General features: G+C 46.5%; 1 protein-coding gene across 5 annotated transcripts in view; it reads right to left on the reverse strand.

Annotated features, from left to right (window-relative positions):
- Window positions 1-21,246, reverse strand: part of KLHL13 (kelch like family member 13) — a 113,087-nt gene extending 91,841 nt beyond the window's left edge. The window contains exons 1-3 of one of the 5 annotated variants that reach the window (XM_074278363.1): window positions 20,816-20,941; window positions 20,117-20,361; window positions 15,714-15,888 (exon numbers count right to left, since the gene is read on the reverse strand). Coding sequence is in view for 2 of the 5 variants with exons in the window: in XM_074278355.1 (XP_074134456.1) it covers window positions 20,117-20,148 (32 nt within the window). In the remaining 3 variants the exon portion in view is untranslated. Of the gene's footprint in view, window positions 1-15,713; window positions 15,889-20,116; window positions 20,362-20,815 lie in introns of all 5 variants that reach the window. The other 4 variants (XM_074278362.1, XM_074278355.1, XM_074278364.1 and 1 more) reach the window with 4 other exon arrangements.
- Window positions 21,247-21,470: the final 224 nt, after the last annotated feature.

A 21,470-nucleotide genomic window follows, 5' to 3' on the forward strand; every position in this document is an offset into this window, starting at 1 on the left:
AGCTCTTGTCAATGGCTTCTTGACCATCTGATATTTAACAGAAGCACCATCTGTCATCTCTGCCATGCCCTTTGTAATCTTTCCCTCTGTGGAATATAAAGATGGATCCCTGGGAGCCTCCAAAGCTGTCACTTTTGCAACACTCTAGAATATTCCCAATTGTCTCTGGAAGTTTGATGCCATGAAGTTGTCTAAAAAATGTTAAAATCAGATGAACTTTCAAGCATTCATTACATGTGCAGAACAGAAACTTGGCAGATGAGCCCTGAAATCAGACACAGCCTATAGTATTCCACCTTCCGTGAGGTTACCAATTACCATTCTCATTCACTTTTTCTACAACCAGAAGTGATATTAGAAAGAGAAGAAACTCCTGATTTCTTTAACTTTTCCCAAGTTTTTTTATTTTTCCAAATACATGCAAAGACAGTTTTCAACATTCACTTTTTTGTTTATTAAAAGCTTTTTTATTTTTCAAAACATATGCATGGATAATTCTTCAGCATTAACCCTTGCAAAACCTTCTGTTCCAATTTTCACCCCCTTCCTGTATCCCCTTCCCTAGATGGGAAGTAGTCTAATATCTGTTAAACATGGTAGAAATATGTTAAATCTAATATAGGCATACATATTCATAAAATTATCTTGCTGAACAAGAAAAATCAAATCAAACAGGAAAAAAAATGGAAAAGAAAATAAAATGCGAGCAAACAACAACAAAAAGAGTGAAAATGCTATGTTGTGAACCACACTCAGTTTCTACAATCCTCTTTCTGGGTATACATGTCTCTCTTCATCACAAGACCATTAGAACTAGTCTGAATCATCTCATTTCAACATTCGCTTTTACAAAACCTTGTGTTCCAAATTTTTCTCCCCTCCGTGCCTTCTTAGTCTCTCCCCTAGACAGCAAGCAATCTGATATAAGTTAAATATGTACAATTCTTCTAAACACATTTCCATATTTGTCATGATGGGCAAGAAAAATCAGATCAAAAAGGGAAAAAAAACACTAGAAAGAAAAAAGTAAGCAAACAACAAAAAAGGTAAAAATACTACACTTTGATCTCCATTCAGTCTCCATAGTTCTCTCCGGGTGCAGATGACCCATTTCATCACAAGTCTATTGGAATTGCCTTAAATCACCGCATTGTTGAGAAGATCCAAGACCACCAACATTGATGGTCACATAATCTTGTTATTGTGTACCATGTTCTGTTGGTTCTGCTTACTTGACTCAACATCAGTTCATTTAAGTCTTTCCAGGCTTTTCTGAAATCAGTCTGGCCCTCATTTCTTATAAAATTGTAATATTTCATTCCATTCATACACCCTAACTTATTCAGCTGTTTTCAGTTTCCAGTTGGCCATCCACTCCATTTCCAGTTTCTTGCCATTACAAACATTTTTGTAACCCTCTTTTAAGATCTCTTTGGTATACAGACCCAGCAGTGAGACTCCAGGATCAAAGGGTATACTGCACAGTTTGATAGCCCTTTGGACATAATTCCAAATTGTTCTCCAGAATGACTGGATCAGCAAACTTCTGATTTTAAAGGAGATTCTTACCACCCTAAGAAAGAATGTTTCAAGTCATAAATAAGAGAAATGCAAATCAAAACAAACAGAAGAGTTATCTTCCCATCTGCAAGCTGTCAAGAATGACCAACAATAGAAACAATCATGGGGGGGGGAGGGGGAATGGCACACTAACATACAGTGGATAAAAGCCAAGATACTGTCTTAACAGCTCCAGGAAGGAACTTATTACATCAAAATATTTAGAGCAATACTTTTTGTGATAGAAAAGAACTGGAAACAGAATATGTGCCAATCAGTTGAGAAATGGATAGATTATGGTATATGACCATAATGGAATATTACTGTGTCATAAAAAATTTTATATACATATATATGTATATATATATATATATGTGTGTGTGTATGTGTGTGTGTGTGTGTGTGTGTCTGTGTCTGTGTGTATACATGTCTGAAAAAAAAGCATGGAGATGCAAGTAAAGATTATTATAAATGAATGCAACGTGAATCAAGGAAAACCAAGATAACAATATACACAAGGACCATGGCAAGGAGAATGGGAAAAGCCTCAAAACTAAGGAAAATGAATGCTGTGCAATTTTAAGGACCAAGATGGCCACAAAGAAGAAGGCAACTCCCTTACTCTATTTCTTTTTTTATTTTTGCTTAAGTTGTGGATTATGAATGTGGAAACTGGATGTTGTATACATGAGACTCAGTTTTGCTTTGTTTCCCTCTTTTTTATTATGAGAAGTGACTCTCTGGAAAGCAGAAGGATATATTTGGAAATGATGGTGATATAAAAACCAAAGATATCAGTAATGTTTTAAGAGAACTCCCAAGGTGTAGTTGATTACATCCCTGTGGCTCAATAAACTCCAATTGGTCCCATTTCCCCTAATATCAAGTACAAAATCTTCCTGGATCCTTCCTCCATTTTTGTTTCCCTCTTCAAACTCTACATTCCAGCTAGCCTGATGGTCATAACAGACAGAAAGCTTCTGGCCTGGCCCGTCCCCATTCTTGTCGGTGTCTCCATGCCTTTGAGTTAGCTGTCCCCCATGACTAGAATGCACTCCTTCCCCCCTCCTCCAGCTCTAGGAATCTTCTGACTTACAAGACTCAACTCAAGCTCCACATCCTACAGGAAGCTGCTACTGCTCCTGACCACCCTACTGCTGGTAGACTCCTCCCTCCCCAAACTACTTTTCATTCATTTGGCATAAGTCATGTAGAGAGATATTCAGAGAGACTATCTCAAAAAGTTCTGGTGAAGTCTCAAGCTTGAAGATTAAAAAACTGATGATCTGATTTACACCTTTTGGAAAGGCATACCAAAAATAAAGCTTCTATCTTAGTGGATAAAAGTGGCAAATTATTCCCAGACAACAGAAGCCTGGGACCAGGAAGGGAAATAGACAGCTGTAGGGGAGAGGGTGGCATTTAGGATAAGAGTGCAGCAGCTTCTTCTGTTTGTTAGAACAACAGAGACAAGAGCTACTGGTGACACCCAGTACTGCTGGCTTCCCTCACCACCCAGACTGTCACCTTGCATACAAGGCCTTTCCCAGCTCCCCACCTCTCAGTGCCTTCCTTCCCCTCTAAATAAGGATATTTTTCATCCATTTCATATGTTATCACGTATGTAGGGATGTTCTAGTCATTAGCATCTCCCTATTAGAAAGGAAGTTCCCGGAGGGCAGGGACAGTATTGCTTTTTTTGTATACTTGGTATAGTCTCTAACCTTGTGACAAATGACTGATTTATTCTACTGTAAAAAATAAAATTCTATAGCATCTTTTCCCTTCTAGGAACCATATGATAAATAAATATTTAATTCTTTAGCTTCCTGAAGTATAGGATGAAGTGTCAACACTATTCCGATGCTTTACCATCTGTATGGGCATGTGCTAGCTCAACACTATCAGCAAGGGAAAGGAATAAATGTTTATTAAATGCCTTCTATGCACGAGGCACTGTGCCAAAAGCTTCACAATTATTAATTCCTTTGATCTTCACAGCACCCCTGGGAGGTAGGTGCTACTGTTATCCCCATTTTACAGAGGTCCATGGAGGTTAAGTGACTTGCTCAGGATCATAAAGCATCTTAGGCTGGATTCTAACCCAGGTACTCCTGACTCCAGAGCCAGTGTTCTATCCACCACCATTCAACTGTCTTCTAGCATATAAGGTAGCATCCAATATGGGCAGTTCTACCAGCTACCGGGCCATGACAAAATTTCTTTTGAGCAGATCCTGATACATTAAACGGGGCCACATTTATCTGCGACGCTACAACGTTCTATAACAAACACTATGGGGTCAGGTATGTGTGAAATCTTTGAGTACCCAGTGCAGAGCTGACACACATCAGGGCTTCCATGAATCTACATCGTGCTACAGGTGCTGTCACATCCCTGAGACCATCAAGAAGCCAAAGAACCAAGCCTAAGAGCTTAAGAACCAAGCTTAAGAGAATTCTAAGCCGCGGTTGATTATATCCCTCTGGCTCAACAAACTCCAGTTGGTTCCATTTCCCCTAATATCAAGTACAAAATCTTCCTAGATCCATATTCACACAAAAGAACGATATCAGAGTCTCTGTGTCATAGGCCCAGAGAGTATGGATCTTTATAGGGGACAGCCAGCAGGATCCTCGGGGCTCAGGAAAGCAAAAGCAGAAGCTCAAAGTACAAAAAGCCTAGAACACACCTCTGGGGCCCTCAAGTTCCAAGGCCTCTTTCACTGGATCCCATGGATCAACATTGCAGGCCAGGAAGCCTCAACCCTGAGAGCACTTTTGTTGGGGGGAGAGACAGAGGAGACATAGAGTGAAAGATGCCAGGGAAAACGATGAGAAAAATAAGCAAGGCACAGGGAGTGTCATCAAGGCAACGCCATTGCTTTTCAGCAAGCACCTGGGAGAACAGGTAACTGCCAACAAAGTTTGCCCTCCTTTATCTATATGCAGCACCAAGAGGAAGAGAAAAGGCCCAAAAGTTGTTTAGTTTATAAAAGTAATCAGATATATGGTCATTTAGATGAATAGCTTATCATTCCTGGTTAGTTACCCTACGAACAACAACTATTCGATTTACCAATGTGTCAAATGAAGTGGGTTAACAACTTTTATTTCAATGACAGCATTAACTTCTCTCTTCTTCATTGTTCGTGGCATAGGTTGACAACTCACAACTTAAAGTTACAGCAAACGCTGGCAAACATTGTGTAACAACACATCACCACCAGCAAATGGAAAGAAAGCCAGCAGACTGAGAGGCTTACACCAGAGTATCTTAACTGCACAGTTACCACAGCCTCTGGAAAAGGAAGTGGTGACTTCCAAAGAGCCAGCCTGGCACTATCAAGACCTGGACCTGCTAGACCAAGCTGGTTTCTCATTGAAAGAATGAATAAATGAATGAAACAAGCTTTCACCAAACACCTGCTATGTGCTAAGAGCAGGAGATACAAAGATACCAGCAAAATTAGTCTGTGGCCCAAGGACTGGATATTCTCACAGGGAGAGGAGGCAGGGGGCATTGTCACACATACACATGATAGAAATACACAGTAAAAAGGGTTCAGGCTTTTATTCTGATTCAGAAGTACATAAACCCCATGGCCAAAGAGTACTCGTCTACAGTTGGCAGGAGGAACAAAATAGGAAACCTCCCACCCCCAGGAATAGCATCAGCCTCTGCCTCTTAAGCAGCTCTTGCCCCACTAGGCACAACTGACCTCAACAGAAATGGTCATTTAGCCCTGGCACATGCAGCTCTGCAAAAAGTGAGTTTTGGCCCTGACCCCTAATGCTAAAAAGCCTCCCTGCCTCCAATCTCTCTCAGCACAGGCAGCCACTTCTAGAAGTCAATAGGCCACTGAATGTGCTGTCCTATTCATCATTCTCAAGATAGTATCTGTATGAGAATCTATCCAATTGTCATTGGACCAAAGCCCTCTAGATGGGCTCTCTGGGGGGGGGGAGGGGGAGACTCTCCTCAAGTCTCTCTCCTCAAGTAATCTGTACCTGAGGGCCCAAGGGCTTAAATGACAATCTCTCTGAAAACCTTATTAGATATGAAAAGCATATGTCAGAAAATCAAACTACCTTGGAATCCCTAGTACATTAAAATTCCCCTTTGGCCTAAGGCCCCAGGCCAAATGTCACTCTCCTGAGGCCCACAGGCATTTACAAAGGGCCTCCCTAACAGCCCGGTACAAAGGAGGGGAAGGAAAGGGAGGAGGAGGGGAGGGAGAAGAAGGGAAGAGAAAGAGTTAGGGAAGGGGGAAGGGGGGGAAGAGGGAAAAGGGAGAGGAAAAAAGGGGGAAAGGAAAAGGAAGTGGATCAAACAACAATGGAGAAAGGCAAAAAGCAAAGAATACATAGAAAGGAAAAAAGTTCCAGGAGGGAGAGGAACTCAGAGATAGAGCCCACCAAATAAATGACCTATGAACTTTCCAATTAGCCTCCCAGAAAAGAGGCCCAGCCTGGGCCTCACCCCCTGTAGTGGGCAACCCAAGAGAAATCAGCATCAGGGAAGGCCATCCTGCATCTGTGCCACAGTCTAGGGTGTTACCCCCCCCCAAATCCAGTAAAAACTGGGAACTGTAAGCCTCCTTGGTGGCCCTGGGGTGTCCTTTCTGTAATCATGTCCTGTCATCACTAGTGGCCATCACTGCCCTTTTTTGATCTTGGAGACAGGATTGCAAGCTAGGAAGTTCAAATTCATTAGTCATCCAGTCCCAACCTTGCCCATTTTACACAATAAGACACTGAGGCTCAGATTTCCTAGTTTATTACCCACCCACCCTGGTAATATGTGAGAAGAGACAGGATTTTAATTCAGCCCCTCGGGCCCAGCCCCCACTGGCCGGTCGCGCGCCTCCCGGGCCTCACCAGCAGGCCGTGCACCTCAGCCGTGACCTCACCAGCCGGTCACGGCGCGCGCCTCGGCACCTCGGCACCTCGGCTTTAGCCGGGCCCCCAGCAGCCGGTCGCGCGCCTCCCGGGCCTCACTGGCTGTTCGTGCACCTCAGCTGGGCCCCCATCAGGCCGATCACATGCAACGGCCGGCCGCGCGCTTCGGTCCCGGCCCCCAACGGCTGGCCGCGCGCCTCAGTCTCGGCCGTTGCCGGCCGCGCGCCTCGGTCCCAGCTCTCACTGGCCGTCCACGTGCCCCTCGGCGCTCCCTGGCTGGCCGGCCGCGCGCCTCGGCCCCCACCCGCCGGCCTCGAGCCACGCCCCCCCCTCCGCCTCAGCCCAGACCCTCCCAGCCACACAACCCAAGCCACACATGCCAATCAGAGCTAGGAGGTGAGAGAGCCGCCTTACTCAACTCTGCTGGTGCTTTAGTTTCTTGGTGGAAGAAGTAATTGCAAACTGGGAAGAGCTGTAGAGAAATGAGGCATTGACTTAGGCCTTGACATTCAAAGACAACCAGTTGGTTGATAGTAAATGGCTGCCCAGGTGAGGTGCCCAGAGATCTCCAGTCAGCAGCCCTGGAACCCGCATCTGTCCTGTTGGCAAGCAGGTGGATGACTGTGTGTGTTCGCTCGCCCTCCTGGCAACCCACGGGATTCTAAGAACACCAGCCAGTGCATCACAATGCCAGTCCTCCGGCCTGCCGGGAGGCCTTTCTGGGCAGTTCAGAGCAAAGCTTCTTAAACCATGGGTCCTGACCCTATATGGAGTTGTGTAATTGAATTTGGGCGTCACAAAATGATGATTTAATAGCAGTAAATGTCTGATTTGTATCCCAGGATCACATAAAAATTTCTCAGATTAAAAGGAGACATGGCTGGAGAAAGTTGAAAACACCCTGTTGTAGAGCATCTTGCCCTCACGGTGAGGAGATGCAAGGTGCCCCTCAGTGCAGCTCTTTGCCTCAGGCCATCTCTGGGTGCCTTCCTGGAGAAATCTCTCAGAGTCCCCCCACCCACATCTCAGGGCTTGCAGAGAGTCTCAAAAGATCGGGGAGCCCACTAACGTAGCCCAGAGCAGGAATTCCAACAAAGGGTCCCCCATCTCCAATGGAACACACCCTCTGAGGAAGAAGACTGGTCTCTCCTGCCCACAGGGCCCTTTAGCTCAGGGACAGCTCACCTTGGTAGAAAACATTTCTGCCACTAAGTCAAAATCTCCCTTCCATGACACCCCCTCAGACCCCCTCATCGCCGTCTGTTCCCTGGGGCCACGTGCGGCAATACATCATCATGATACCCATGCCGCTCCTCCTCCACGGAGGCATCTCTGGGCTAGGCTAGACATACCCAGCTTCCGCTGGCATTTGCTAAGGATCCTCACTTTGTACACTTATTTTAGAACAAAAGTTTTGATTACAAAAGTCTCTTCTCTAAAGATTTTTCAAGCTTTTGTACAGTTTGGGGGAAAGATTTAATGTTTGATTTAACATGTATTGGTCAACCTGCCATCTGGGCGGGGGGAGAAGAAGGGAAAAATTAGAACAAAAGGTATGGCAATTGTCAATGTTGTAAAATTACCCATGCATATATCCGGTAAATACAAACTATAATTAAAAAAAAAAAAAGATTGAATGTTTGCCTCAAAGCTTACTCTCCTTATATAAAAAGCTCTCAAAGATTGGACAATGAGCCCTTTTAGGAGCTAGAGGCTTAGAGCCAGGGCCCACGTGTGGGATGCCATGGCTAATGACTGGGCCTAAGACATTTTAACCTCTCCAGGCCCCTGATGTAAAATCCAAGTGCTAGACTAGCTTTTAGCATCTGGCCCCATCATTTCCAGGCAAATAGAGGGAGAAAAAATGGAGGTAATATCAGATTTTATACTCTCGGTCTCAAAGATCACTGCAGACAGTGACCACAGCCATGAAAAGGCTTGCTCCTTCAAAGGAAAGCTCCAGCAAGTCTAGCTGGCATACTAAAAAGCAAAAACATCCCTTTGCAGATGGAGGCCCAGACAGTCAAAACTATGGTTTTTCCAGGAGCGATGTATGGCTGTGACAGTTGTACAATAAGGAAAGCTGAGCACCACAGAGAGTCCCTTGGGCAGCAAGGAGATCAAATCAGTCAATGCTTAAAGAACTTAATTCAGGCAATTCACTGGAAGGTCAAATATTGAAGGTGAAGCTTAACTTCTCAGGCCACATAGGGAGAAGATGGGACTCACTGGAAAAGATCCTGGTGCTGGGAAAGATGGGAGGCAAAAGGAAAAGGGGACAGCAGAGAGGAGACAGAGAAGAGCATCATGGAAGCACCAACAGGAGCTTGGCCAGACTCTGAGACACAGGGAAGGATACAATAGAAGGACCTGCTGTGCTGTGATCCATGGGGCCAGGACTGAACAACTAAACAACAGAGGAGTTCATCTCTCAGCAGCCCTGGGGACACTTCTAAATTGGAGGCACTTCCTAGTCTCCATGCAAGGAGTGTCCAGGCGCTGCAAGCTCAGTTTCCACAGAACCTTGCAGGATCTATGTGATAGACAAATGGATGAAGACCAGGCGGGAGGAGCAGAGTCACCGAAAGGAAGAGGCTGAGGGTGAATCAGGCTAATCAGACTTCTCCCTTCTCAAGGGTAGGAAGGTAGAGGCAGCCAAGAGATGGGTCATTACCACCATCCCTATCCCCACTACGTTGACAGCTTTGAATGCCAAATTCAAATGCTATTTCCTGAGCAAAGGGAAAGGGGCTCTATCACCAATTAACCCATTACTTAGAGCAAGTCAAAGTAACAGTACTCAAAGAAGGGTAGAGGCTGCATGGATGTTTTATATACTTTAATCCCATGATTATTTTTCTCTGCCCCCTCATCTCATTCCCTCTGCTCCTCCTAATCGATGTCACTGAAAGTAAAACTGAGCAATGGGCCTTCCCCAAATCAGGGGCTTGTGCTATGAAGCAAGAGCAAGCAGCTACCTGCTGGGCTACCCTGAAAGCCAGCTTGCCAATCGCTCTTTCAAAGAGACCTGCTCTTGAGGACCAGGCTCTGTACTGGCTGCAAGGCAGAAGACCAGAGTGCAGGGCTCATTCTGGCATCAGCGGGGAGCACCCCAGACACACTTAATGTCGCCATCTATCATTTGACAGATGATGTCTATGTCACACAGCTCGAAAACTCAGTTTCTGTGCTAGCCATATTCTTGGAAACTGCCTCAAGGACTGATGCTTTTACTTTCTCCCTTTCAAGGTTGTGGTTCTTAGTTTAAAATTCACCTTCTCTTGCTCATTAAATACCATTTGTATAAAATAATTCTATAATGAGATCACACAGTTCTACATTACCCACGACCAATAATAACAAAGCAAAGTTTTCCAAGAGGTTGGTAGGCAGGCATGCCTGTTCCATGCTTTGAGGAAGGCCCATTCATAGGATGGGAAGGGACTTGTTTAAGATCTCTCAGCCCCAAGACCTCCATGGATACATGGCGGGGGGTGGAGGGCAGCTGAACACTCCTAAGTCTCATCTCCAGCTCAAACTCCCCATTTCCTAAAAAGACTTGAAAGCATGGTTCTGAGAAAGGAGCCATTCCGGGGCCTTTGGTAGACAGAGTGCCCAAAGGTCCATGGCACAAACAACCTGCTTTTGTCAGAAGGGGAAACTGAGAGTGTGGAACAGACAGGGTTTTTTTGTTTAAGGCCACACAGCCAGGATTCCGAAGTACTCCAAGTCCCTATAGGCCTTCCAAGTAGCTATTTTACACCTGATGACGGAGATTAGAAAGAGTTTGCCCTCAACACTCTGGGACTGGATCGGTGGTATGGACTCCCCGGGCACACACTTAAGTGAGGAGGCGGCCTATGTGGCTTCGCCCATTCCCCAAATCACTCTCAGGAAGGCCAGCTCGCTCCCCTCAAAAACCAATTCAAGTTGTCCTTTGCCACTCAACTGTGAGAAGAAAGCAATGGGATATGGGGCTCCAGCACACCTCCCTCTTCCCAGCAGGGGGTCATTTAACAATTGACCGACAGCCAGGGTGCTAGGAGAAGCCACATCAACTGATTTTCTGAGAGGGAATAGGAAACTTTGCCAGTTTGGGCACAGCAGGCAGAAATACTGAACCCAGAGCTCGGACACACTGATCCTAGGGACTCATCCTCCTTGCCCTCCTTCCCCCTTCCTCTTCCTTGTCTTTCTCCTCTCTTCCCCTCACCTCCAAGCATTTTCCCCCCATCCTATCATCTGCTCTTCCAAACAATCCTGCCCACTAGGTGGATAGGGCTGGAGATGAGACCCCCTTTTTACAGATGAAACTGCAGGTAGAACTCATACATAGAGAAGTTTGTATATTTCTAAAATAGGACAAAGGAAGAAAGACAGATTCAGGGCCCCTTTACCATTCCTTAATATTTCCCACAGTGCCTCTGTGATGAAGCTTTCAGCTTTGGGTTCTCCGTCAGGTGAAGGGTTTGAGTGATTTTGTTCTTCCTCCTCATCCTTAAAGCACTCCCCACTTACCCCTAAATCCTGTGGTTGCTCATGGGCCTACCAGAAGTTGTGAGGGGGGAGCCAGGTAGAAGTCTGATGGCACTTTGGGAGAAGAATTGGGAAACTGGGGATTGGGTTTTTTGTTTATTTTTTATTATTTATGAAAATAAATGTTGAAAATTATCTTTACTTGTATTTGGAAAAATAAAATACATTTTAAGGAAAAAAGAAACAAAAAAGAATCTGTTTTCTGATCTAGCTGCCCTGAAGTTCTCACCTACACTTTGTCTTTCCTACTTGAACTGCCAACTCCACGAACATGTAGAATGGAGCTGTTAAATATCCCTCCCTCCCTCACTACCTCGAACAGTGCTCTGAGGCATAACATAACCACTGTAATCAACAGGGTCCGTATTTAACCTGCTCAAGGCTCTCTGATGTACTTCAATTCAACATGCTTCCTTGATATTTTTCATCTAGGCATAACTAGCTAGTTTCTCCATTTCACAATCAATCAGTCAGCACACACCTTGTTTTTTAAATAGAACACAAGATAAACACATGCTCTATTAGAATTTATCAATACATTCTTACATAAGTTATCATAAAAGTCCCAAGCAGGTAGGCGAATGTATCATTCCAATTTCTGTTGGAGGTCTCAGTTTCTATGAAACAGATATTCTATTCATAGCTATTAGCAACATTAACTGAAGGGATGAGAGCATCCAAAGGCCCTGGACCTAAACCAGTCAAGCTCTGGTCTTAAAATGAGCTAAAGTGGGAGAGGATCTGATCAGGGCTCCATCTCAGGTGGCTTGCCCATCAACCAGCCACTTACTCTCATGGTATAGAGCATGGTCCCCAGCTGTAACATTGGGGTACTAATACCAGTAATAGCTACCCATATTCATCTAGAAAGAATATCATGTGAGCAAATGAGAGGACTACATTAACTGGGCTTCAGAAGAAAAAGGCTCCATGAAGAAAAAGCTCTTTCCATTGTACCTGCACTAAGGAACTATGGGTACATACAGTAAGGGCTTTTTTGCTCGCAAACAATTTTAGAAACACATCCTGATTCTTTTTCAGGTTTAAAGATACTATGTCTTCTGAGGGTGCCTGCAGCTCGAGCTCACTAGGCCTTTGGAGGTAGGCAGTTTACAGCAGTCCAGGGGGTCGGCAGACCCAACAACAGGAAGTGGGCCAGGCTCGAGGAGCCCACTAGCTCAGCTCTTCCTCAGAGCTTTCCTCATGGCCTCACTAGATGGATGACCAAATGTAAACATTTGTTTGCCACTCTCATTCAGTAGAAAGTTCTAGGCTTTCTCCTGGGATGGAAAAAGATTTGGGCCTTTTGGATGGGATAGGGAGAAATAATGACCAAGGGTTTGTTGCACTACATGTGCACATGAACGTACATGCACACACACTGCGTGTACATACACACTCACAATCAGGAACAAGATCAGAGGATTAAAGATGTGGTACTACAGAGACCTAAAGAAAGGAAAGCCACCAAGAATGGATGAACTACAAGTCCTCTTAAAGTTTCCTTTTCCAGTGAATCCAACTTCTATTTCACAGATGAGGAAACTGAGTGAGAGGAAGTGACCTACCCAGGAATGTACTTGAGGAAAGCAAACATTTGCAAAAAGGTCCTCCAAAGGGAATGCTTTGGACATGGAGTTATGCTTCTCTTTAGGCCTCCTTCAACCTTGACCTTTCTCAAGTTCTCACCAGATGTCGTAACCCAAAATTAAAGTGTCCTAAACTCAGCTAACTGCAAGGCCCACACATTATGAACTGACTGATAATAAAGTGGCTTCGGTGGTTCTTCCTATTAGTACTTTTAGCCTGTCGCACTTTTGGGGAATAACCACATTGTCTTACCGCTGCAGCTCTAGACCTCGCATTCTCAACCAAGTACTTAGAACTAGCTATTGGCAAGAAAACTCCCCCTTCCCTTCAAATTCACAGAACCCCAGGCTCAACCACTAGAACTAGTCTCTAGGACTTGTATCAAGAATACAAGCAAATCCACTGGAGATGATATACATTTCTATAGCCAGCTCGCCTCCAGTAGTAAAGTCTACATGTTACCGCAAGCAAAAAAGTGCAGGGCAGCATTCCCTCTTGAAACTGAGGCTCCTCGGCCTTCGGAGAGAAGATGAACTGGGAGTCTACTATGCCCAAAGACATCATATTTAAATCCCATCGGCCATCAATCTCCGAAATTTCAATCCAACTGCCTTTTCCCTAGATAGTCAACAGATTCTCCCTCTCCCCTTCAGCAGCCTACTCTAACAATGCTAAGCTTGGGCAGTGCCTATGAAGTAGCCCCTCAACCTGGAGAATGTGTGTTCTCCATACCCCAGCTCCACCTTCCTTCCCCTGGGCTCTCTCTACTTCCTCCCCTTCCCATTCTAGAGTGGGTTGCACTACTGATGGCTCTGGAGAGCCTACCTCCCCTTCAAACCCCCTTAGTCCCTTTTGAACCTCAACTCAGCTTCTCCAGAAGTATTTTATCAACCACAAATCATATGGTTCTTAACCACTTTTCCTCTGTCAGCTGGAAAAAGTATCATTTGTTAAGCCAAACTAATAATGGCAATTTTCCCCCAATGGCTCAAAAAGCTCAAAACTGCAATTTGATACTGAGTGTGTGGGAATCCCAGGCCATTATGAACCAATCCAAATTCCCATTCAAGGGAGTCAATCCATCAGAGTGACAGGCAGCAGGAAGCAAGTAACTTCTTTAGGCCTCTTCCCTATCACCATCAGCCGCTGACAGGTAGGACATACTTTGAGATTCAAATGAATAATTAATATTCCTTTTCTAAAGAATACGCTTCCTTCCCGCTACTGCTTCCGGGAGTACATCTGTACAGAAAACTGGATGCATTCTAAGAAGCACACTGTTTGCAGGCAAATGAACACGTACCCAGGATCCAGAAGCATCGATGCAGTGGTTTCATTCTCCTTACCTTCCAGGGAATTAGGGGAACTTTCTAGATATTCTGAGGGGGTTTTGTTAAATGAGCATGCCCTTGTACAGGAAAGGGCCCCAGAAAGAAAAAAAATACACTACATCGGGAGGCAGAAGGCCTAACTTCTCATCTTAGTTATGTCATTAATTAGCCATGAGACTATGGGCAAGTCACTTATCCACTCTGGGCCTGTCTCCTCATGTCAAAAGTAACATGATCTCTAATAAAGATGGGGAGGAAGGGAAAAGGTAGATGAAAAGGAAGAAGAAAGGAGAGGAATCATAAGATCTCTTACCCCTTTGCCTGAACATTCACATAGAGGGATGAGATAGAAGGGCAAGTGATCATGGCACGTGTCTGACAAAGCCAATCCATATAATTAGACAGGTGGAAAAAGCAAGGGCTAAATCAGGTCCTGGCCAAAAGGGAGGTCACCCAGAATCATCTGACTCTTATGGGGTCACTATAATATACCAACTACAGTACGGCATTGATGATATAAAGAAATGCAAAAGAATCTGCTAGTCTTTTGGGGGAAGCAGGATATATAGACAGATAAAGCCAACCAGATGCCAATTAGCAACAGAAGTGCCAAGCTTGAAGAACGATGACTGTGTCCTCCTTGTATCTCTCAGCACTGTGGTGCCCAGCTTGCCCATCCTCACCAGTAAGCATTCATGCATTAGGCCCTCCGGGAGGACTTGAATAAGAACCCCGGTGTGGCAATAGTGCTTCAAGCTGAGTGGTTCCCCCAGCTCCACCCCCACAAAATGGGCAGAGGGGAAACTAAATCTCAGGCTACTTCCTTCTCTCTCTTCCCCTTAAGCCTTCAGAGAGTTCTAAGCCTTGGGAGGTCAGGAAATGCTGCTGATGGCAAGGAGGGAGGATGGCAAAGCCCCATCATCACCCCAGTCCTCAAATGAATCCTCTAAAGCCTTGCTCTATGGTAGGACCTCCAGCTAAGGTCCTAGGGAGTAAAGTGAATACAGGATTCAGATGAGGGATTCACCAAACGAGCAAGATGAAAAAGAGAACTAGGAGAGAAGTCACATGAGACGGAACAAAATGGTAGGTTCTGAACAGAGAGATCACCATTCCAAAGGGTGGAGGTCACATTGTAGGCCTGAACCAGAATGCAGGACTGGGAATTAGGGAGGCTGCCCAATTTGAAAGCCAGGCCAGCCACTTGCTACCAGTGAAACTTGGACAAGAAGGGTGGTTGGCATTTAGGAGGCATTCACAAGATTCACAAAGCACTTTACATATAGTATCTCTTTAGTCCTCACAAAAACCCTGGGAGGCAGGTTCTATGAGGATCTCCATTTCACAGAGGAAGAAACTGAGGTTCAGAATGGCTAAGTGACTTAATTGCCCACGGCTAGGATTTGACACCACTTTAGCAGTTTTCCCAGGTTCTTCTTAATCTGTTTTCTCTCCTGTAAATTGGGGTCATAGAACAAGGCGAATTATAGGATCCCTATGAACTCCCAATCAATGACTTCATGAACCCATTTTTAAAAATATGCTGATGCCAGGTGGCACAATGGATAGAGCACCACCCCTGGAGTAAGAAGGCCATGAGTTAAATCTGGCCTCAGCCACTTTGTAGCTGTGTGACTCTGGGCAAGTCACTTAACCCTGTTTGCCCCAGTGTCCTTGTCTGTAAAATGAGCTAATGAAATAAACAGCAAACCACACCAGGATCTTGCAAGAAAAGCCCAAATACTACCTAAACGATTAAATAACAATGGAATGACCACAAAGATGAGGATCTGACCTCTGTTTCCAACTCTTATGCTGCCTCCGTCTGAGATCTCATCCAGGTAGCTAGGTGGTGCCCCGGCAGGAAAATCTGGGCTTGGATTCAGGAAGATCTGATTTCAAATTCTGTCTCAGATACTTTGTTCTTGTAGGATCCTGGGCAAATCACAACCTCTCTGATCTTCAATTTCCTAAATGGGGAGAAAGCTGGCACTTGAGATGTTATATAACATGGGGAAATTGCTTTGCAAACCTTAAAGAGCTAGAGAAATACAAGTGAGAAATAGTAGTAATAGTATCATTTCTACCTCAACAACCTCCCTCACATCTCTCCTCTTTCTTCTCTTCCCTTCACACCATCCAAGTAGTCTCATCATCTTTTGACTGCATTACTAAAATCTTCGTACAAGCTCTCCTGCCTTCTACACACACACACACACACACACACACACACACACACACACGCACGCACACACGCGCGCACACACACGCGCACACACACACACACACACACACACACACACCCCATCCTCCCAGAACAGAAGTTTCTTGAGAAATGGGGATGGTTCATTTTTGCATTCTTTCGGCCTTTATTCATTAATAAATATCTGAATGAATGAAAAAGCCATTTCCCCCTTTTTAAAATGTTGTCAGGTTTCCTATAATATCAACAACAAGCCAATTGGAACCGTAATCTGAACGTGATTTGTAGAAAAGGCAAAAGGAAGCCAGTCCTGATCTTTAAGCATTCAGGCACAGGTGCAGCCCCAATCGCTTAGAAACTGAGCTTTTCCCAGAAAAAGAGAATCTCAGGCAATAATAGTAAGAGCCAACAGGGTGGCCCAGTGCCAAGGCAGTTGGCGTTGTTATTGGCACTGACATTAGGAAGAACTGAATTCAAGTCCTACCTGTGATAGGGTTGTGCTGCTCGAGGCCCTAGAAGGCTCTCTCAGAACAAGTAGTCAAGAGAATTTCACTAGGTGAGGAAACTCTCACACTGGGAGTTTCTGCACCAGTAGCTCCTCCCACCAACAAAAATCAAAGGGCTGCCACTCCCCCTTCCCCAAATAAAAAACTTGCTGAAGGCCAATATCTTATACAGCCCCAAAGGAAATAAGGCTCAAGTCATGCCTTCATGCATAAGGAAAAACATTCAAAATTCTGCAGTAAAGCATTGCTTTTAGAAGATAAATATAAAATAAACCTTGAAGTTGCAAGCTAATAAACACTTCAAAAATACAGATTAACATCACACATCATTAGAAACCTAAAAAAGTTCAAATGAATAATAGTCAATGTGATTCTTTTTTAAAGTAGCTTATTTTATTAAAAGAAAAAAAAAAACCTCTTGACTACTAAGAACCCCCATTCGCTTGGGAACTCATTAAAGATTGGCTTTCTCTAAAACAGGATTTTTTTCCTATTTTTAAAATCTTTAGCCTCTGTGTTCAGACTTCAGATCAGAAAGTGTAAGTGTCTTAGATAAAATATCAGATTAACTCTCTGGGTTAAGAAAACTTCAGGTTTGACCAAATGATTTAATAACCTCCCTTCTCTCCCTCCAAAAAAAAAAAAATAAAAATTGGAGCATTTCTTTTTAGCTATCTCTGAAAATGAGAGGTAGTCCAATTGGATAAGTTTGAGATAACTAAGCTAAAATCTGGGCTTTGCAATTTAGTGGGAATTTACTTGTCTGCTCAGGAAAGCAAATCCCAGTCCCCCCATGAGGGCTGCAGGGCACCATTCCAGGCCACATCAAACAGTTAAAGGAGGAAGCTTGGTTTAGACCACGTTCAAGGTGAAACAACTTTTCTCTTACCTTTTTGTTGTGAGGGAACTCTTCTAGAATCAGACTTTTAATGCATAGGATCACAAAAATACAATTCTCAAACTATTCAAGCAAACAAACCAAAAAAAAAAAAAACAACAAAAAACCCCCACAACAAAATCCAAGGTCCCCTCCTCTCCTCCCCAAGCAAAGCACAACTGCACTAATTCCTGTAGGACTGTTTTTTGTCAAAAATTCTATGACCCTATAAACAAAAATCAAACCAATTTACTATAATCTCAAACCTTGCGGCTTCAGATCAAACTATAAATTTAATATTTTAGTTTTAGGAAAACTAAATCATAATTAAAATGGGTCTGACTACGTGGTAAAATCTGTTCAAATCATAAAATTCATAAAGACAAAATGGAAAATGCCTCCTGGCTTGGGGGAGAGGGGTGTGTAGGTGTGCGTCCTGTGAACAGGAAAAACTTACATTTATTTCAAGTGGCATCGAAGCCACCAAGTTGTGGAGTCTCTGGCAAAGAGAGGGATCAGCCCAGCCAAACTCTGTAAGGAGCTTCTTTTCCTAATAGTAAATTATTAAGAAATAACTCGATGTAAGGAAGGTAGGATGCTGTTGGCTCCCATAGAATAAGTCCAGGACAAAAGAATACAAATAACTTACACACTTCTTAGTGGAACTCGGAAGAGTTCCTTAGCACAGCTGTTGTTTTTTGTTTGTTTGTTTGTTTGAATAGTTTGAGAATTGTATTTTTTGTGATCCTATGCATTAAAAAACTGCTTCTAGATGAGCTCCCTCACAACAAAAAGGTCTTATTGTAAGAGAAAAATTCTCACCTTGAGTTCCTTAGCACGGTAACAGATGGGTGAAATCTTTATTTCGAACTTCACATGGATCAAAATAATTCCCAAAATGTCTTGAGTTTCTTTGCCCGATAGAGTGACTTTTAATCAATCCTCCTCACTGTCCACTCAATGCCTAGTTCTTAGCTTGTCTGTGTCTGGAGAAAGGTTTGTCGGCTCGTTAGAGCTTGGGAAAGGTGGGCCCATTTCTGGGCTCAGTCTCCTTGTTCCCTGCACACCCCCAACCTTCATATTACAGTAAAGTCATTCGTTTCCCTCACGGAATGAATGGGAAATTACAAATTCTTCGTTCGCCTGTGATCAAACTCCCTTGAGAAGCAACGGCCTGTACCAGTGTCCTGGGAAGCCCCTTCTTCACAATTTTCTCCTCTGCCTATTCCCATGCCAAACTTTGCAAAGCGTGTCCAGAAGAAATGGCAAATGAGCAACCTTGGAAAGGCCGGGCTTGGATTTGTCCATAAGAAAACTACAGCCTGAGCTGCCCAGTGTTCCCCGGCTTCCCTGCCGGTGACACTCATGCTCTTCAGCTCTGTCACAATTTGGTTTCTCTTTTGGGAGCGCCCCGGGCCGGTTCACTGTGCAGTGGGCTTTGGGGGGCGGGGAGGGCAGGAATAACTTTTTTGAAATATGCCCCTGATGAGATGCTATACATACTTGCCCCATTCAAATTTCCTGATTTTTTTCTTAGTGCAAAATGTAACCGTAAGCCAATTGTTTTTAAAACTGCAGCCCCGCACTTGGCTACCAGAAGCCCCCGTTCTTCTTCACCTTGGAGGGGGGGAGGGGGAAGCGGCAAAAAGGGGGGGGGGGCAGGAAGGGGATGAATCACTGGGGCTACAGCTGTTGAAAAGGGGGAGTCAGATGGAATACTACCGGTCCGAGTAGGAGGGAAGCCCAATGGTGGGATTGGGCCCTAAGCCCGAGGGCCCCTAGAACAGAGAAACCAATGATCCACCTAAACACTGGGGTTACAGGTACGAGAAGTGGGAGGGAGAGGACTGGATTAAACACCAGGGACGGGGGTGGAGGGCATGGATGGAACATTAGAACTATGAGTCTGAAAAGAGGGCAGGGAGGGTTGTAGGGAACACTTGGGACACGGCGTTTCAGGGGGGGAGGGTTGGATGGAACACTTAGTACACGGAGTGGGAAGGGGGGTTGGATGGAACGCTAGGGACACGAGGTGGGGGGGGGGGGGATGGACTACTAGGGACGCAGGATCGAACCCTGAGCTGGAGGAATCCAGAAGGGGGAAGCCGAGCACCGGTCCTGCTAAACCCTGGCACTGGAGGGAATAACGGGACAAACACGAAGCGGTCCCGTGCAAGCGAGCGGTCGCTATTCCCCTCCCGGGGAACTCTCGAGCCGCCAGTTTACAGAGTCTGGATCTGGCCACAGCGCAGCCAAGGATACTCACCCCAGACAGGTGCCGGGCCAACGAACGGCGCCTTTTAGTCTCCCCCATTTAAACACTAATCACACCATCCTCTGTGCTTAAGTGCTTTTCATAAACATTTTTTTTTTAAGTCCACACCAGTATAAACGTTTGGGGGACGCGAAACCAAACCGCCGAACCCCACCCCCCCGCCCGGGTCAATTTCTGCCGTTCCCTTGCCGCCGCTCCCCACTAGCCTGTCCAAGCCCCCCTTCCCCCTCCCGGGCCGCCCACACCTGAGGGAGAAGGCCCAGGTACCCCGATACTTCTAGGGAAGTTCCATTTCTCCCACAAAGGCGCCACCCAAACAGAGAAACTTGATGAGTACCTTAGGTGGTATCTATTCAAGAACCACTCCATCAAGCACCCACCCCACGGGATCCGAAACCCGACTCAGGAAAAACGCTCGCCCAAACTGAAGCCACTCGAACCGAAGCCAGGAACAACCGTCGCTGAGAAGGGGGGGAAGCGGAAGGGGAGTGAGAGCACTCAGGCCGGCCCGACCCCCAAGTTGCAAGGGGGTGAGCGGAGCGCTCGGGACAGCGTACGACTCGCTCCGGGGTCCGAAACGCTCTGAGAAGAAAAAGGGGAGGGGGGCGCGAGAGTGAGGTGAGGTCTCGAGACACCTTGGTCTCCCGCTCAGTGCTCCCACCCAGTGTGCCGAGGTGAGGGTACAGAGGTGGGCAACAACGCGGAAGCCGATTGGGAGGGCGAGAAGGAGGCTAAGAAGGGCGGGGGGGGGGGGGGAACGGGAGAAAAGGGGAGGGGGTAGCAAGAATGGGGAGGGCAGGCAGAGGGGGGGAGTGAGAGGAGGCGGAGAAGGAACTTAGCCCGAGGAAGGGGGAGAACCAGAGGAGGGGGAAGCCAAAAGACGCAGCGGGGTGTGGGGGAGCAGAGGAGGAGGTTCCCTGGGGATGTGGGCTCCGGCTCCTCTTCTCCAGCCCGTCCACTCCCCGGAGCGCTTCCCCCTCCAGCCTGGCAGTTCTCGGGTACTCCCACACCCCCTGTCCCAGCGAGGAGCACTCACCGGGGTCTGAAGCGTGGCCGTCGGGCCGCCTCTCGTCTGGGGGCACTACTGAGTGGGTATCGGGGAGCCGGCACCCGCAGCTCAGGGGTAGAGGAGGGGGACCGACAGGCTGGCGACCTCTTCCCTAGCCCCCCTTGCTCCCAGCTCTTGTCTCCCTCGGGCTTGGCACCTCCGCTCGCTGCCCGGACTCTGGGGGTCCTGCGAACAGCGGGCGCTCCGCTTCCCGTGCCCTGTCCTGTCCTAGGCGGTCGTGCCGTCCCCAGCCCCGCCGATAGGTGCTGGACTCCCGGAGCCCGAGCCGGCCCGGCGGGCGCTTCGCTTGTTCGCCCCGAAGTCCCCGTCCTCGGCAACCCCCTAACCCGGGAGCCGCCGCTGCCGTCGCCGCTGCACCTCCGCCTGACCTCCCGGGGAGTGGAGGGAGCCTAGGGGGGCCGGCCGGCCGGGGGGTGGGGGGGAGGGAGGAGCGGGGAAACATGGCGGCGGGGGCGGCCCCGGCGGCGCTTGCGCGGGAGGGCGGGGGCTGGGAGGGGCAGCGTGCTGTCCCGCCGTGGCACCGGACCCGGGACCAGCTGTGGGGCCCCCAGCGCTCGGGGACCCGCACTCCCCGCGGTCTATGAGGCGCGGCCGCCCCGGGGAAAACGGCAGTCGGGGAAAC

Source organism: Sminthopsis crassicaudata, chromosome X (assembly GCF_048593235.1).
Source record: "Sminthopsis crassicaudata isolate SCR6 chromosome X, ASM4859323v1, whole genome shotgun sequence".
Taxonomy (NCBI): Eukaryota; Metazoa; Chordata; class Mammalia; order Dasyuromorphia; family Dasyuridae; genus Sminthopsis; species Sminthopsis crassicaudata.